Source organism: Temnothorax longispinosus, chromosome 1, assembly GCF_030848805.1.
Source record: "Temnothorax longispinosus isolate EJ_2023e chromosome 1, Tlon_JGU_v1, whole genome shotgun sequence".
Lineage (NCBI taxonomy): Eukaryota > Metazoa > Arthropoda > Insecta > Hymenoptera > Formicidae > Temnothorax > Temnothorax longispinosus.
This window is the reverse complement of record NC_092358.1, coordinates 14986235-15005641: the sequence shown is the minus strand read 5'-3', so window position 1 is coordinate 15005641 and position 19407 is coordinate 14986235. Positions and strand designations below refer to the sequence as shown.

Genomic DNA, 19407 nt, shown 5'->3' with positions numbered 1-19407 from the left:
GCTCATATACATACTAGAGTATATGTGAACTACGCGAGGCGCGCCAACCGTCTTGGCTGGCGACGCGCGCGCATGCAGGAAGAAGCCATGATTGCACACTACACTAACCTGTCGGAGGCGACTCGCTCTCCCTCAATATCTCGCTTGGCGTCCTAACACCCGAAGTTGGCTGATGGTTGAGTATTTTCACTGCGCGTGGCCATACTGCGATCACCAAACTATTCACACTGCTTCGGTCTCTTTCTATATCTGTCTCTTTTCACTTGCTCCTTGTCTCTTTCCTTTGCGCTCGCGCGCTATATGTCCTCTTTCTCTCTTTCTCTCTTTCTCTCTCTCTCTCTCTCTCTCTCTCTCTCTCTCTCTCTCTCTCTCTCTCTCTCTCTCTCTCTCTCTTCTCCTCTCACTTTTTCTTACTTCTTTTACGTGATCTTCCTACGTCTTTCTTGAAAATATATTTTCAACTCGCCATCAATTCTGCCCAGAATTGCGCACAGCGGCGACGGCGTCCGTCTACCGGGTGACCGCCGTGGTCGACACGGTGTATGAAATCACGCGAGTACACTGACCACCGGGCACACTGTGGTCCTCGTACAACCGTAAAATATGGATCGTGCACGATTCGCGGCGTACACGAAAGGAGTTTTCACGTTTCACTACTCTCGAATCGATTCGCTAATAACGCTCACAGATTCTCGCTACCTACGCTCTGGACTGCTGTCCCTTGCTGAAGGAAAATGGCGGCCCCCGGCCGCCCGAGTTAACTCGCGCGCGCCACCCGATGCTCATCGTCACCGGCCGAGCGCAGCCGAATGCGGCCGAGTGTATCCGAATGCCATTGGCCGAACGCCGAACCGGCCGAACAATGTGACGCGTTCGACTCGCTAAATGATTTACACAGAAACAACACATTGCTGTATGGATGTTAAATAGCGGCACCTTCACCTCGCATCATCATTTTTATCGAAGAAAATATTTAAGATTTAAAGTGATTTTGATTTGAACTTTATCACTGAAATTTCTGACAGAATTTAATTTATAATTTTGTAAGTTTATAATCTTGTTATAATACGGAAAAAAAAACGATACATAGTACATAACGTAATAAATAATTTTATTTTAATTTTGTCGCAAATTATAGGTTGTCGTTGTCGAAGGTGTTTTATTTTTAAAAGAAACATGATGCAAACATGATAAAATTAGTAATTATAAACCAACGTTACTTTTTCAAGGATTATTTAATAAAATCTGTATTTTTTTTTTTTTTTTTTTAATCAACTATTTACATTCTAAAATATATCTTAGTATTTTACTTGCATGAAAAGAGATAATAATTAAAGGAATAAGAAAAAATTAATTTATAATCAATTTTTCATTTTATAATTGATATTTTTGATTTTTGATAAAATTTAGTTTCCCATAATGCTAGTAATAATTGATTTACATTTTACTGTTGTAACATAGTGTTTTATTCACTTATATCATTTTAACCATTCTAAATGTTGAAAAACAATATTTGATATACAGAACTGCATGAAGTGAATATTATGTCTGATGACAATCTTTCCTTATCATGCTATTTCATTCTATTTCATCTAATTTAATGGTAACTCTTTACACTTTTGCAGCAAGAGCTTCAAGATCTTTGATACATTGCTGAAGAGTTGCTTTTTCCTGTTCAGGAGTGATAGACTTCAATACTCCATTCACAATCCACTGCACCATATGCTTCTGTGCGATTCGGCGTTCAAGATTTTGTATTTGCACTTGGTAGTCAAGACGCTTCTTCACCTGTAAGCAAAAGCAAATAAAAATTTTTGAATCATATAATTTTTTATTTTTATAAAGAAATTTTGTACAAAAAGTGATATATTGAATATCACTAAAATATAATATTTTATATCTATTTAATATAGTTGTTTTTAAGAAAAACTTCTTGTATTCTTTTTAGCAGTAAAACAAGTATATGCCAAAAATTTGAAAGTTACTATTCTGAAATTTTTATTCAAATTCACTGAGTTTGAACCATTTTCTTAACTTTCAAATATGATAATTCTATCTATATATACACAATATATATATATATATGGAGGAGTAAAAACCACAGTAGTGTAAGTCAAATTTTTTTAAATATTTTCTCATCTGCATATATGCAATTTATATATTGTACAGATTGCATCAATGCATACGAGAAAATATTTAAAAAAACTTGACTTACACCACTGTGATTCTTACCCCTCCATATATAGAATTATCATATTTGAAAGTTAAGAAAATAGCTCAAACTCAGTGAATTTGAATAAAAGTTTCAGATTTACATATGTTATAGTTAACAACGGTTTTCTTTAGTTACTCAGTGTGTAACATCGCAATATTTAACATAATTAATCATTAGTAAATTTATATTATTTATTATCTAGATCTTTTTAATTATTTTATATTCCACAATGCAAAACAATTGTACCTCTTGGTAGACTTGCACCAAGCGTTCTCTATATGTTGCTTCCAGCTGCATCTTAACGTTTTCCTTCTTAATGTCCATTATCATTTTTTGTCCATCCAAGCTCGCTTGCACTTTCTTTTCATGAGAAATTACATTTTCGTAATCAGTCACTTGTTTGTTCCTAGTCTCTTCAAGCTCATTATGGTACTTATCTATTCCTTTATCCAGTATCTCAGCAAGTTTTGGACCAAATAGCTTTACACTTGCTACACATATTATTAACAGAGATATCCCATTATAAAATTCGTGCTCCAGGACATAAATTTCCTTGGAAAGTAGATAAGTGCTCACGCTTATAGCAAATACATATGGCCCTAAAAATAAAATAATAATTAGTGATAATAAAAAAACGCTATCCCTTCTTATTTATATATTACAAAACAATATATGTGTACAAGAAAACTTGATTTTTAAGAAAACAAGTTAAAAGTGTAAAATAGATTTTTTATACAAAATTTCTTTTTGTATGAAACAACAATTTGAAGAAACTTAATATATTTGTCTTCTGTAAGGAGTTATTTTCAAGAATTTCTCTCTTTCTCTCTCTTATGCACAAAATATTATAATATAATATATAACTCAACAGTATTTCTTAAATTAATATTTAGGGAACGGAAGATTCCCTTAAGGAGAAAATTAATAATAAATAATTTGCATAAACTAAAAATTTTATATAAAGCATCAATGTTTATCTTTCAAATAGAATCTTAAATTATTTTTCTTATTTATTTAGATAAACACCATTATAAAAAATTTTCTAGCAAAAATTCATATAGATTTATTCAATTTTAACAAAAAAAATTATTAATTTTTAATTTTAAAGTAGATCTTATCAAATATAAAGCTTTACCTAAAAATATTTTATTTTATATTTATGTAATTTTCTATAAATGTGAGAAATCATTATTTATGTGAATTTGTTGATATAAGAAATCATTTTCTCGTTATAAAAATCCTATATATGGCATAGAAATATATACATTATTCTAAGACAGGTTTATAATTATTAGGTATTATCTAATAGCGATTACTTACCTGATGCACCAGTTTTTGGATAGAATGCTTGAAACCACTCCTCAGGTATAAATCCATGTCTAACTGGAGACGGGTCAATCAAACGTTTAGGACGAGTTGGTTCCGTTGCTACTGACGAAGCACTTTGTGCTCCACGTACAGCAGTGGACAGCAACTGAGCTACGATAGAAAATATATAATGTTATCACAAAGAGTTAAGAGATAAATTTTAAATAAATTATATTATACACTTTGCAACAGTTACAATAAAATAGATTTTTGTATATAAATATGAAAGAGAAGGATAAAACGAAAATTACATGATATTATTTGAAAACATCAAAGAAGCAACTTCAATTTCTTGAAACATGTCAATATTGTCAATATAATACAGAGCATAAAGATTGTCTATAAAAAAGATTAACATTTTATTTTTGAAGGATCGTAAGCTTAAATATTACATAACTAGTACATAATATATAAATAAAATTTATGACATATAAGTTTGGAAGATATTGAAATTATGAATGTATTTGTGTGTCATTACATAACAGAAAAAGTAAACTTTAATTTATAATTAACGAAACTGTCCATCCATCACAAGTGTGTTGTATAACATAATATGCAAAAATACAATGAGAAACATCACAATTGATTTACCATTGCGAAGAGCCAATCTTGACAGCATTTTATACCAAATGTCTATCACTTGCTACTAACAATGGCGAACACCAATAACACCCATCACTCCATGAGATATAAGAAATGCCCGAAGGGTCAGTAATGGCGGATTCAGACTACACGACAGATCGACAGATGGTCTGTTCTTTTTCGCTGCAGTTCTGCACTAGTCCAATAATTAGTGTCCGTCTACAATGGGCGCGTTCAGCAGACACAACTGTTGAGTCTCGTCTTATCAACAATCTGCGTTGATTGGTTGGTTCTAAAAGTAAGAGCCAATCACGTTCGATTGCTACTGAGCGGTTTGTTCTGCTGAACGCACCAAATGGGCGCGTTCAACAGCCCCCTGCAGGGTGATTCTCTAACTCCTTAACGTCCTTAACGACAGTTTCGGTATCGTTGCGCAGGTATTATATACGGTAAAAATGCTGCGCAACGATACCGAAACTGTCGTTAAGGACGTTAAGGAGTTAAAGAATCGCCCTGCTGGGCCGCTCAGTAGCAGTCGAACGTGATTGGCTCTTACTTTTAGAACCGACCAATCAACGCCTAGTTGATAAGACGAACTCAACAGTTGTGTCTGCTGAACGCGCCCAATGGGAGTCGCAAAGTCGTGAATCGCAAGAATTGACCAATCACAGTCGATTATTCTTCTCAAATTAGATTGTGATTGGTCAATTCTTGCGACTCACGACTGCGATTTACATTGTGAACCCCGCATTAAGGTGCGGTTACATGAACTGAATTTTCCGCGTAACGCGTAAAGCCGTGATCAGACTACGGATTGGGATTGAGATTGGATTGAAATTTGACCAATTACAGCAAAGTTCACTAAACTTGAAGTTAGTTTTCTTTATTCTGATTGATTAAATTTCAATCCAATCTCAATCCCAATCCGTAGTCGTAGTCTGATCACGGCTTAAAGCCCCTTGCACAATGCCAGGCAACAGTGGGCAACAGGCAATAGAAACAGAATTTCTAGAGTCCCTATAAAAAGAGTCTGGACACCGTCACCATAGTATAACCAGAGAGAAACCTGAGAGCGGCCATCCGGCTTCGGAGGACGTCTAGGGATCCTCCAGAGAGGGATCGGACTAACCGTCGCCATTTGTTTCAAAACCGGAAGTGGTATATTCAGCGGCAAAACTCAAACGTGTTTTAATGCAAATGTGTATATTTTATATAATTAGACATGACAGACGCGCGCTACGCGCGTGTTATTTAGCTTTAATTATACAATTTCTATTACATTATACTATTAACGAATTAATACACAAACTGTCAAAATAAGTAATGATAGATGTTTACGAAATAAGTGCAATAAAAAAGCAATCAGCATCGCGAAAAAATGTCAACAATGAAACCTTACATGACTTTTTTATGAGTGAATTATTCTTATACAATGAGAAAAATAAAATATTTCATATTTAAATACCGAAAATGTTGTACAGTAATTCTTACAGTTATAGTTTATTTACAAATAATAAAATATAAACAAATTCTTTCAGTGGTAATTGGTGCACAAGAGTTCCTTTCGTAAAAAATATTTATTGATTCGTAAAAAATATATATTGATGACAAAAAACAGATGTAACTTAAAAGAATAAATATATAAATGCAAAAATGTTCAAAAATGTGTATATGAAGTGTTTGAAAATTGCTGAATCGTGTAAAATTAATTTGTGTATAATAAATGTATTTAAAAAATCTTGTAAAACTTGATCAGTCACATTTTCGATTTATATTTTAATCTTGGTGTCGAGATCGGAGGATAATCCAGCGGTGTCTTGATCCAAGTGCCGTCCTTGCGTTTCATGTGATGCCGATTCGACGCAAACTGCTATAGGTACACGCTGGCGGGCACCAGACGGAATCTTCTGTGACATTCGGGTCGTAACGCCTCGTCGGAACGGAAGGTCTCGGTCGCGTATTTCCAGAAATGCGTGGAAAATGGCAGGCAGCTTTCTAAATCGTACACCACCGTTCTTTCGTCAGGCGCGTAGATGAGAATAGCCTAATAGTCCTACAGAAACAGAGCAACGTTTCACGTGAAATAATCATAGACGAGGCAAGGGCACCGTAAAGTTCCTTAACTAATTATCGTTTCGCTGGCGTACTAACCTACACGACTAACTTGTCCTCGTCCTTCTCCAATCGTTGACGCCAAAAGAGAACGCTGCGTCGTAGGTTGACGACGACGACGACGACGACGATGACGATAACGATGACGACGACGACGGCGACGACGACAGGGGGTGCGTTTCGATATTCACTGTAAGTACTGACGATATGACGTCATTGAGTAGAACTGCAGGAGCGTTTCTATATTGCTGTTGTTACTTTCAGGCTGGAATAACGGAACGACGACCACAGTACTGCCAGTACTGCCAGTGAATGTCGAAACGCACCCGTATAAGAAAGAAATATAACCTATCTTAACCTATCTTAGACACGACGTGACACGACGATAAGAGCACCTATTCTAAATATATAAAAAAAATCTTGTACTTAAACAATAATGTTGCAAAAGTCATGTCTATAAAATAAATAACAGTTTTCAGATTTATAAAAATATCGAAATTATTTATTATTATATTAATTATATTAATTTAGTAGTAGTAGTAGTAATCTTTTCGGGCTTTTTCCGCATCTTCGTGACTAACGATTACTGTATATTTCTCGTTGTTGCCTTCCAGGTCCACAAGGACCAAACCTATATGTGAACCTGGCACCCAACTTCCGAAAAATTAATTTTTTTACAGAAAACGTTAGCATTTTGTTTGTAGTTGTTTGTAGTAACAAAAATTTTGTTTGTAGTTTAATACATTAAAAATGATAAAAATTAAAAAAATTACTTGCACTTTACTTTGAGATATCTCAAATCCGTTTGCGCCATCTTCTTTAGAATCATTTGTAGTTGTTTGTAGTGCTTTTCTTTTTGTTTATAGTTGCACCATTCAAAAGTTATTATATTTTTGTAATAAACAAAAAGTGTAACTTTGCCAATTTTGGAGATATCTCAAATCCGCTTGCGCCATCTTCTTCAGAATCATTTGTAGTTGTTTGTAGTGCTTTCTTTTTTTGTATTTGCACTGTTCTATATATATCTAGTTATGATATTTTTGGAATATACCAGAAGTGTAACTTTGCCAATTTTGGAAATATTTTAAAACTAATTGCGCGACTCAATGTAGAATTGTTTGTAGTTGTTTGTAATAGTTTTCGTTCCGTTTCGTTTAAAATATCTTCAAAATTGTCTCTCAAAATTATCTCTTTTTGTTTATTGCAAAAATATAATAACTTTTGAACAACTACAAACAAAAAGAAAAGCAATACAAACAACTACAAACGTTTCTGAAGAAGATGGCACAAGTGGATTTGAGATATATCTCCAAAATTGGCAAAGTTACACTTTTTGTTCATTGCAAAAATATAATAACTTTTGAATGGAGCAACTATAAACAAAAAGAAAAGCACTACAAATGATTCTGAAGAAGATGGCGCAAACGGATTTGAAATATCTCCAAAATTGACAAAGTTACACTTTTTGTTTATTGCAAAAATATAATAATTTTTGAATGGTGCAACTATAAACAAAAAGAAAAGCACTACAAACAACTACAAACGTTTCTGAAGAAAATGGCACAAGCGGATTTGAGATATCTCCAAAATTGGCAAAGTTACACTTTTTGTTTATTGCAAAAATATAATAACTTTTGAATGGTGCAACTATAAACAAAAAGAAAAGCACTACAAATGATTCTGAAGAAGATGGCGCAAACGGATTTGAAATATCTCCAAAATTGGCAAAGTTACACTTTTTGTTTATTGCAAAAATATAATAACTTTTGAATGGTGCAATTATAAACAAAAAGAAAAGCACTACAAATGATTCTGAAGAAGATGGCGCAAGCTGATTTGAGATATCTCCAAAATTGGCAAAGTTACTCTTTTTGTTTACTGCAAAAATATAATAACCTTTGAACAGTGCAACTACAAACGAAAAGAAAAGCACTACAAACAACTACAAACAATTTTGAAGAAAATGGCGCAAGCGGATTTCAGTTGTCTTAAAGTGGGGTGCGAGTAATTTTTTAAATGTTTATAATTTTTAATGTATTAAACTACAAACGAAATTTTTGTTACTACAAACAACTACAAACCAAATGCTAATGTTTTCCGTAAAAAAATTAATTTTTCGAAAGTCAGGTGCCAGGTTCACATAGGTAAGGACCAATTTTTTCAAAGGTGCCGCCATAGCCGCCATGTTCTTACTGCGAATGCCTCACCTCGCGAGCTGCAGTAATGAAAGTAGAAAGTGACGACAAAATCTATGACGTCACATGAACACGAAAACGCTTTGACAGCTTACTGCCGCGTATATTGGAACGGATTTACAGTGCTGCCAGTACTGCGAGTGAATAGCGAAACGCACCCAGGGTATACCGTGACGACACGGTTTTCTGTTTCCTGCGACTGCCTTTCTCCGTTCGCGCGAGCCACGCTCTCTCTCCGTCCGTTCGTCTTCTTCTTCTTCTTCTAGTTTATGGGGCACGTTTTTCCTTTCTCCGGATAGCATCGGCCATCCGTCCGTTCGTCCTTACTCTGCTTTACTCGCTCTCCTCTCCTCGTTTCGTTGCAATTTACGGTCACGCGCACGCGTGTGTGTATGGCTCTATCTCTCTTACTCGCTCGCTCTTTCTCTCTCTGTTTCCGGTTTTGAAACAGTCCTAATCTGCCCTCTGAGAAAGTGGACGTCAACTACGGCGTTACGCTCGGTAACGATCAGAGAGGACTCGGGTAACGATATATAGTAGGGGAGCCCAATAGGGGATTTGGTGATTTACTCGAGCGCGACAAATTAACATATAGGGGGATACCTTGCACCCTGTTGAGTACCTCCACTATATATAAGCCCTTAATATAGGATCGCGCGTCTAGGGCAGCCGATCAGAATAGTAAAAAAAAATCGATCGTTAGAAATACTCGAGCGCATCAGATTAAGGTAAGGTGGGTTAATAACATGCTGAAAAGTGTGCATTTCAATAATCTGACGATTTGAGCGTGACGTAAGGGAGTGGGAGGGTCACAAACTTGAAAAAAAACAACGTCACCTTGACATTCTCGAGCGCGGTCGTTTTTTTTTCCCGTTTTCAACCGTTCCGTACAGCCACCCTCACCATGCAAACCGGCAGATTAACATACCTCCAATATCAGAGACACGTGGGGCATATACACTATCAATATCTGACGCGCTCGAGTATTTTTATGTGACTATTCCTGTAGACGCTTCCCCCACCGGTGAAAGGGTGTACATTATATAACCTTTTTTTCTTTCTACCATCTAATCTTCAAAATCCAATAGGTTCCTACGACGCTCGAGTAAATCGCCATTTAGCCCTCTGGGCTCCCCTACTAATATGGGTTCGTATCCATGCTATGGTTCATGTCCAAACTACTGATGGAGGGGATATGCTGGTCGCGCAAGCCCCTCCTCTGTCCGTGTACACTAGGCACTCGGCAAGCTTCGAGCGGGGAGAGAAGGGCAGACATACGATCTGCTGTCTCTCTTGAGCTGTGACGTTTCGCTTTGCACGGGCCGGCTATACCACGATGTCACGCATTTCGGGTATCGCGTCTCGTGTCTCTCGCCGAGTGCCGAGTCTCGAGTTGACAAATCGACGATACGCTATACCCGCTATACGTTACACACACACATTTGCTTGTATATTTACAAATTTTAACTTTTATATTTATAACTAAATAAATAAATAAATATATATATATATATATATGTATATATATTTAAAATTTATAAATATATAAAGATTGTAAATATAATTAATTAAATAAATATTTATAAACATAAAAACTAAAATTCGTAAATGTAATGTATAGAAATCACCGTTCTATGCTTTTCTATTTAAAAAAGTCTTACATTAAAAACCTTTACTTTAGCATAATAAATTTTAAATTTAATATTTAAATGCATACCAATAATTATATTATTAACTATATTGAGAAAAAAATGGTAGTTTATAATGTTTCTTGCACTCTTATTAAATTTATTTTACCTATGCATGTTCAAGCGGTCAAATTACGAGCAACAACAGAAGGATAATTGGGTAAAAATAAAAATACTTTCTTAAATAAACAATACACATGGGTAACAGTGAGTTCTATTATAATTCTCGTATAGTTCTGAACGTGTTCTAATGTTTTCTAAAAAGTTCTGACGATAAGCATTATTTATTCATATTTTAAATAATTATTCTTATCGCCCAAGAAAGACGCATTTACGGGTATATGGGTGAGACGCTGTAGAAAATCTCGGAGTTCTGGCTTATATAAAATATTTTTCGTACAGTTCTAAGCATACTAAAACAATTTCTAACGAGTTCCGGGCATCGGCAATGTTGTATAATTTTTAAATAAATTTATAACGTCGAAAGTCAGGAATTTATCGAGAATAGGGTCTTTCTCAAGCGATAAGAATTATTTAAAAAATGAATAAATAATGCTTATTGCCAGAATAAAATGGGACAACGTTAGAACATGTTCAGAACTACACGAGAATTGTAACAGAACTCACAGAACTGTCAAAATACGGCCAGCGTCTTACCTTATTTTCGATAAATTCCTGATTTTCGAGCGGTATTAATTTATTTAAAAATTATACAACGTAGCTAGTGTTTGCTAAAATTAATAAACATATATATACAACGTAGCTAGTGGCGGGAACTCTTTAGAAAATGCTTTAGTATGCTCAGAACTATACGAAAAATATTTTATATAAGCCAAAACTCCGAGATTTTGCACAACGTCTCATCTTCTACTGTCATGATTACTTTTCGGTTAATATTAATTTTTTTAAATATAACACAAAGATTCTAACGCTCGGAACTCTTTAGAAAATGTTTCAATATGCTCAAAACTACTCAAAAAATATTTTACATGAACCGGAACTCCGAGATTTCAACTGGCGTCTCGTTGCATTGTAATTTTTTTTTAGTACCTTATAATTAATTTTTTTGCTTTTATATGGCAGAACTCTTTATAGAACTGTTATAGAACTATAGATCTTGCAAAATCTGATGAGATACAGTGGTGGAACTTGTGTAGGACAAAGTGAGACGCTGCGTGAACCTATATAGCGTCTCAGTTTGTACTGACGCGTTTTTTGGCTTTAATGGCCAGAACTATTTGTTTAAAATATCAAGAACTCTAGAACTATTGAAAAGGAAGCCAGAACTCTCAATAATTTGTGAGTTTCTGCAAAATGAGACGATAGCTTCACACACACGTCAGGAAGAGAATGTAAAGAATTATTAACGGAGATATTCTAATTTAAAAGATCTTTAAAATATATATTTTTCATGAATGTTTTATAGAGAAACGAAGAAAGTGAATAACGTTAAACTTTGCATGTTTTCTTCACTTTATTTTAAAAATTTATTCTTATTTTTTAAGTAACAAAAATGCTCTTTTTTCTGTTATATTCTGGTCACTATAAATGACAGACGATGTAAATAATTCTAGCTGTTTTAGGTATCTGAAACGCAAAAAACTAAAATTTTCTTATTCCGCAGGAAAAGTGTAGCTATCGTCTGAACTAGAACTAAATCAATATTTCCATTCTGAGCGGCTTTTTTATTAAAAATATTATAACTTTTTTTTTAATTTTATTAGTATTTTATTTAAAAAAAAATGTTTATTCTAGTTCAGACGATAGCCATATCACTTATTTTGAATAAGAAAATTTTTGGTTTTTACGTTTTTGATACCTAAAACAGCTAGAATCATTTACTTCGTTTCTCATACTTATGTCTTTTAGTGATCAAGATATAACATAAAAATAACAAAAAAGAGTATTTTTCTTACTTAAAAAATAAAAATAGATTTTTAAAGTAAGATTAAAAGAACATGCAAAGTTTAACGTTATTCGCTTTCTTCGTTCCCCTATAAAAAATTCCTGAAAAATACCTATTTTTAAAGACCTTCTCCGGCTCCAGTCATACTCAACTTGTATTCATGCTTAAAAAAAAAAATTTATTTTACTAAAGTTAATTTACTAAATATTACATACAACAACTAAAAAATAAGAAGTTAACTTCAAATCGCGTACTTTACAAGTATTTCTCGAAAACAAGTACCGCAAAAATATTGAAACTTATCGCATATTATTAATTTCTATTTTTATATAAAGCATCATATACTAGTCTTTCAAAAACATTTAGAAAAAACTTTTTTCACAATTTATTAAAATGTCTGTTTCACAATATCTCGGAATAGGAATTCCGTGTTAAAAGTTAAAACTTTGAAGCTCAGTATCTCGATTTTTAATACCGCAAGAGGTACTAAAATTTATACTACACATAAAGCACACCTATAAATTAATGTATATTCACAGTTTCAAGAAAATCTAGAAAAAATCGATTTTCCGGAGAACGTCCTTAAAATCTTTCAAACCAGAATACGCTTTTGTAATTTATTATTTGTCATTAACATGTTTTATTATTAATCACATACATATAAGTGTGAGAAAGCATATGGCACAAAATAATTTCAATATTCAAATTATTGTAATAATAAAGAAATCAATTATTTACATTTTCTTCTGTGTGTATATGTGTGATGTTATTGACAATAGTTTCTTTGCACGTTTACATTTCTTTTGCAGATTTTTTACACGCTTAATTTTCACAAGTGTAATGTCAAATACAGACAAGATTTTTGTTTATCTGCTATAAGCATTATTTTGAATGTAAGATTTTAATAATCAAATGTTTTTAATAATCAAACATTTTCAAACTACAAGCGAGGGACAAGCAATATCATCTACAGCATGTATCCTTAAAATACTACGATCTTTTCTAGCAGCACTAGCCACTAGCGTATAATTTGTCCGCCGACATTACGAATTTCTTCTGCAACACATAAAATGTTGAACAGTTTTTTTGAACGATTGTAACAACGTCTGCATGCCCTTGCATCATTAACTCTCCGAGGCCACATCTCTTTTTTAATACGCCCCGGCCACACGCGTGTGAATATGAAAATTTAATTTATCTTTCTAAACATCGTAAATATTATTAATTAAACAGACATATTTTACATATAATTATATATATATTTGTGATGTATTTTTACGTTGTAAATTTTTTATCACACACAAACGTCTTGCTGTTGATTATTATCGTCTTTTAAAAAATAATATTTATTATATTTAGAAAGACAAATTGCATTTTCATACTCACACGCGCATTAAATGCATTAAAGAAATTTAAAATATATTTTAAAAATTAAGATAAGTTTCTCTGTCTCTATATATAAACTCTTTCTTCCAAGTCTGTCAAAATTTTTTGAAAGAAGAACATTTAAGACAGTATCTTCTTTAAAGAAGAATAAACATTTTTTAATAAGATTATTATTTTAGAATGAGAATGTGAGCAATACCTTAACGAATTAATAATGCAAGGACATACAGATGTTATTACAACCATTCGAGAAAACTGTTCAACATTTTATGTGTTGCAGCAGAAGAAATTCGTAATGTCGGCGGACAAATTATACGCTAGTGCTTAGTGCTGCTAGAAAAGATCGTAGTATTTTAAGGATACATGCTGTAGATGATATTGCTTGTCCCTCGCTTGCAGTTTGAAAATGTTTGATTATTAAAAACGTTTGATTATTAAAATCTTGCATTCAAAATAACGCTTATAACAGATAAACAAAAATCTTGTCTGTATTTGGCATCACATTTGTGAAAATTAAGCGTGTAAAAAATCTGCAAAAAAATGTAAACGTGCAAAAAAACTATTGTCGATAACATCACACATACACACACAAAAGAAAATGTAGATAATTGATTTCTTTATTATTATTACAATAATTTGAATATTGAAATTATTTTATACCATATGCTTTCTAATACTTATATGTATATAATTAATAACAATATATTAATAGATAGATATATATTTATTTTCAAGCTTATAGCCAAGAAAAGGAACTTGGTTTACAATAAACCTTAAGCACTCATCCATCCACACCATATAAACTACAAAACCTCCGCTATTATCAGACTTCATTCGCTCGCGTTCGCTTATGTTCTAACCTGTCTCCGCTTCCTCTCCTTCTCTTTCCAAAGCCTTTTTAGTATCCTCCCTTTTTCTGTTTCTAATTCATCGTTACATAATGTAACTAGTCTTTCCCTATAGCTCTTACCCAGATTTACAAACCAATCGCTAACCACCGTGCATTCACCTACATAATGTTCCAGATTATCCCTACCCAGCTTACAAAATCCACAGCTTTTTACATCCTCCCCCAACCATTTTATTTGCTTCCTCCATATTACCGCACCTCAATCCTATCAACGTTCTAATACCATCACCCGACATTGTCTTGTCCATATTTACATTTAATAAATATCTTGGTTTATTACACGCTATACCCAGCTCCTTGTATCTTATATTGTACCGCGCATTTCTAATCTTACTGTCGATAGTTTGTTCTTGTAAATCTTGTTCTCTTTCTCTTATTACCCTGAGCATGTCGATACCTTCCCTTCTTGCAGTTCTTATCGCTTCAAGACCCCACCCCAAATTATTAAAATAACTTTCCCTTTCACTACTGAATAGATCTTTCTTCCCACTGCCCGAACTATTCTCCGTTTTATCTTTTTCTTCCCAACATGCCGCCATTAGCCTATTCGAACTACTTTCTCTGCTCCTCTTTTCATACTTCATGGCTCTTAATCCCCAATCAATTTTTAATTTCTTTAGGCCCAACTCTCTCAAGATCATATACCGCGGCATACAAAATTCTATTCTAAAAATCCATCTGATGTAGTCCAGCCAGACCTTTTCTAACTCACTTTTCTCCATCCACCCCCATACTTCCACCCCATATTCCTTAACACTTTTGACTAGATAATTAAACAATGTCCGTCTCCTCTTAAAATCATCTTTACATATTCTTTCACCGAGGCCCCATACCTTATTTGCTGCTAATCTTCCTTTCCTGCCCATTTCTTTCATATGATCCGTGTAATTTCCTTTTCTATTAAACGTGAACCTCAAATACTTAAAAGTTTTCACCTCCTCTATTCTTTCCTTACCCCATTTCCAATTTCTACCTAACTTGCCACCACTATTAAAAATCATGACCTTTTTTTTTTCTGTACTCAGTTCTAGCTTTCTATCCTTCAAAAATCTTTTCAGTATATCCATCATATCATCCAGTGCCTCTTTATTTTTGGCCAGTAGAACCATGTCGTCGGCGCGCGTAAGCTAACGACCATACCCTGTACATGCCCAATACAATACCACCTATATTTTGCTTCTCTAACGCCTCGTCTAAATCCGCAATATAAAGACTGAACAGGTCTGGACTCAGAACACAACCCTGCCTCACACCAATCTTTGTGATGAAGTTTCTCGTAATCCCCTTGTTTGTCCTGACTGATGTCTCCGTTTCTTTATACAGACCTTTAATCCTGTTTAACAAGCTACTGCCAACCCCTTTTTGTTCCAGTATCTTCCATAATTTTCCCCTCTCCACCTTGTCGAAAGCGGCTTTCAAGTCGATAAAAAGAGCAAACACCTTGTCATCTCCACGTTCCTTTACTTTCTCCTTCTGTACAATGTGGTTCAGAATAAACATGTTGTCCATGGTAGATCTTCCCTTCCTGAAGCCCGCCTGACTTTCAGGCAGCATTCCTTTCGCTTCTATAACTTCCTTTAATCTATTCCTCAGAATTTCGGCATACACCTTATATGCTGAGCACAGCAGTGAAATTCCTCTGTAGTTTTCTGCCTTCTCTTTATCTCCTCTCTTATACAGCGGTACCACTATGCTCATTTTCCACTCCGATGGAATAGTTCCTTCCTTCCATATCTGCTTTATTAAGTCTACCAGACAACCCTTCACCGCTGAACCACAAAACCTCAAAGCTTCCATCGGGATTCCGTCTATTCCAGCTGCTTTGCCTAATTTCATCCTTTTTACTGCGTCCGCTATCTCCTCCTCTTCTAACTCTCTCTCCTCTTCTTGCTCGTACCTTTCGTGTTTCTCACCTCGTACTTCCATAGCAGTTGTACCGTCCCCTTCTTCACCTATCTTTCTCTCAGTTCCGTTCTCCTTCATTATTATCTCCTTCTCCGTGCCTCCCAATAACTTCATAAAATGCTTTTTCCACTCTTCTCCTTGAATATTGTTCTCCGTCCATTCCTTCTTTTTTTTTCGCCTGTTTATAAACCTCCAAATATCTTTTTCATTCCTCAAATTTCTCAACTCCTCCTCTTCTTCCGCTCTTTTGTCTTTCCTTCTCCTCTCTAACAACTCCCTAAAGTCTCTCCTTCCTTCCATATGGTCTTCTCTTCTGCCTTTCCCCTTCTTCCATCTCTTGTACTTTCTTTTAACCTCCCTTTTTTTCCTCGTGCAACTCTTGCTCCACCAGTCCTTATGACCTATTTCTTTCCTCCTCGATTTTTTAACCTCCTTATAAATGCACTATGTATGAGCTCTTTTATTCTTCTCCATTTCTCTTCTATCGACCACGACTTTTGCCACTCCACGCTCCCTGGCTCCGTCGTTCTCTCGAAATATAGTCTCCTTGCTTCCTTGTCCCAATTTATTATTTTCCTCACGGTATTTAGTTCCTCGTCTTCTTCTTATCCTTCTTCTGCAACTTGTCTTCCAGTCCCCTCCATCTTCATTGCCAAGGGTAAGTGGTCTGAGTCCACCCTGTCGTCTACCTTAAATTCTAACACTTTGTCATGTATGTATTCGTTTACAATAATATAATCGATTACCGAACTCCCTCTCGCACCTACATAAGTAAATTCGCCTTCCCAGTCCCCCATTGTTCTACCGTTTAGTATATACCAGTCTCTTTTATCCATCATATCCGTAAACTGCCTACCTCCATTACATACTACTTTATCCTTGCTTTTCCTTTCCACATCACAGTCCGCCAGTCTGTCCCTTCCAAACTCCTCTATCCTTATGTTAAAATCGCCTCCTATGATTATTCCTTCTCGCTCATGCCTTTCAGTAATTTTCTTTAATGTTGTCTCTAAATCATTCACCAGGCCTTTATTATAAATTGTGAAAATATTCAGCATTGTACCATCTGCTGAAAGCCATGTATGAGCAATGCCATCTGATAACATTGCAGTCTTTACCACATCGTAACACCTAATCCAGCTTTTCTTTACTCCTATCAAAATTCCGCCAATCGCCCTACCTTTTTTCTTTTCCCTCCCCGCATTTATGTTCACCCACTCGTGAGACCCTGGTAATTTGTCCTTAATCCTATCCCAACCTTTCTCCTCTAGCCATGTCTTGCATAAACCTACAAAATCATTTTGTATTATATAATTCCAAAAATCCTTGTCCTGTCTCTCTAAACCGGCTACATTCCAGAATAAAACCCTTCTTCTCCTGTTATTCTCACTCTCCAGTCTTCCATTGTCCTTCTTACGCTCTTCATCATCTACCATTTTCCTCGATTCATCCTTTAATTGGCTGCCCTTCAGAAATTTTCCTTTTCTATAAGTGCGTTCTCCTCATCATTCCACACATACTTCCTTCCTTGTATTTCTAATTTCTTGTATCCTATTTTTACCTGTTTTCCATCCATCTTTTCTTTCCGCGCGCGGTCTCTTATCAATCTTTGCACCTCTCTTTCCTCGAACGACAGATCGTGATCAATGAAAATTTTTCTGCTTCCTAGCTTACTCTTTGATTTCATTACAATTTCCTTCGAATCCCAGCAGTCCATTTCCACAACAATTACCTCCTTTCCTTCCTTACCTGATGTTTGCATATTCTTCACCTTCTTCTTAACTCCAAACTTCTTTTCCAGAAATGTCTCTGCTGTTTCCCTTATACATCTACTGTCTTCCTTTTGCAATCCTCTAATTACAAATTTGTTTCTTCTTTCCCTCTTATCTCTTATGCTTTTTTCGCTCTTCTTTACTAACTCTGTCACCCTTTCCTACAATCTCTTCAATTTTGGCCCCCTTTTCGCCCACGACTATGTCTTCCTTTGATTGTTCCATCTTCCGCAGCCTAACCTCTAACTTATCCATTCTGTCCTCCAACTTTTTTTCTCTTTTGGTCCAACCCTCCTCTAATTTGCTCATTCTCTCTTTCATCCCTTTCATCTCCATCTTCATATCCTTCAGCTCCGCATTTATTTCTCTCAAGATTGCCATCATCGAACCGTCCGCTTCATTCTTCTTCAGCACCATCCTGTCTCCGTCCCCTTCTCTCTCCTCACCCTCGGGTCCGGTTCCTACTATTCGCTTATCCAAGCCTGGAGGCGTTCTATCGTCTTGTTATCTCTCTTAAAGATGTCCTTCCCATTCTGTACTTCCTCCTCTCTTTTCCTCTTAGCTTTCTCCAATTCACATGCCATATCCTTTTCACTTCTCACAAAATCTAATATGCTGGTCGAATTCGCTCTTTCCCTCATTCTCAGTTCTTCCTTTGAAAGCCTTCCTCTTCCTCTTTTCTCTTCTTTTGGAGCAACATGAGCTTCTTTATCCGTTTTTTTCTTTCCTGACTTATCTACAATCTTATCTGCGCACCCATTCACATCCGCTATCAATTCGCTCTCGTCCATCTCGCTCGCCAATTCGCTGTACATCTCTATGCTCAATCTATCACGCCAATGAACTCGCTCAGCGAACGCCGCGCTGATTGGTTGGTTCTTATAAGAACCAATCACGTTCAACTATTCCCGAGCAGTTTGGCTCGCCGAACGCGCCCAGTGCCGCCACCTGCACTGTCTACGCAACGCAAATTTCGCTCTCTTTTGGAACGCACACGCAGCTCTTTCCCCCCTTCGCACCCTAACCTCACGCTCTCACCTTTACCTTTAACACTTTTTTACTATAATATTCCTGTGATTTCAACTTCCGTTATTATCCTATCCTGATTCTCTATTATTCCTTCTACCTATCCAACTCTTTAACGCCCGCCACGCTTTCTATTACTGCCTACACTCTCACTCGCTCTCGCCGCCCCTCATCCACACGCACACACCACACTCGCTCCTCTAACCAAGTCCAATAACAATATATTAATAACAAATAATAAATTAAGGGCGTATTCTGGTTTGAAAGGTCTTAAAAAATAAGTATTTTTTATACATAGGAATTTTTTATAGGGGAACAAAGAAAACGAATAACGTTAAACTT

The 19407-nt window shown here is 35.3% G+C and overlaps 2 protein-coding genes and 1 long non-coding RNA gene across 5 annotated transcripts in view; all 3 read right to left on the bottom strand.

Moving 5' to 3' along the window:
• Window positions 1-742, bottom strand: part of Ctbp (C-terminal binding protein) — an 82003-nt gene extending 81261 nt beyond the window's left edge. For both annotated transcript variants that reach the window (XM_071775121.1, XM_071775149.1), the window contains exon 1: window positions 109-742. The gene's annotated coding sequence lies outside the window, so the exon portion shown is untranslated. The remainder of the gene's footprint in view (window positions 1-108) is intronic.
• A 700-nt stretch (window positions 743-1442) lies between these two features.
• Atpsynb (ATP synthase subunit b, mitochondrial) lies at window positions 1443-4335 on the bottom strand. Its single transcript, XM_071775172.1, has 4 exons — window positions 4175-4335; window positions 3536-3694; window positions 2462-2814; window positions 1443-1788 (listed from the first exon to the last, which is right to left on the bottom strand). Exons 1-4 carry the CDS (start codon window positions 4200-4202, stop codon window positions 1612-1614), a joined length of 717 nt encoding a protein of 238 aa, XP_071631273.1. The 5' UTR covers window positions 4203-4335; the 3' UTR covers window positions 1443-1611.
• A 1836-nt stretch (window positions 4336-6171) lies between these two features.
• Window positions 6172-9624, bottom strand: LOC139811518 (uncharacterized). 2 transcript variants are annotated; one of them, XR_011731655.1, is made up of 3 exons: window positions 8631-9624; window positions 6317-8492; window positions 6172-6218 (listed from the first exon to the last, which is right to left on the bottom strand). It is a non-coding gene; the product is annotated as an uncharacterized lncRNA (long non-coding RNA). The 2 variants fall into 2 exon arrangements; XR_011731656.1 differs by having other exon boundaries at window positions 6317-6476; window positions 8631-9603.
• Between the last annotated feature and the right edge of the window lie 9783 nt (window positions 9625-19407).

Excerpts from the sequence above, each read along its gene's own strand:
- Atpsynb (XM_071775172.1), bottom strand. The coding sequence starts at position 4,202 with ATGCTGTCAAGATTGGCTCTTCGCAATG. Across the intron at positions 3,695-4,174 it reads AAGATTGGCTCTTCGCAATG|CTCAGTTGCTGTCCACTGCT; the intron begins GTAAATCAATTG and ends TTTCTATCGTAG. Across the intron at positions 2,815-3,535 it reads TCCAAAAACTGGTGCATCAG|GGCCATATGTATTTGCTATA; the intron begins GTAAGTAATCGC and ends TTTTATTTTTAG.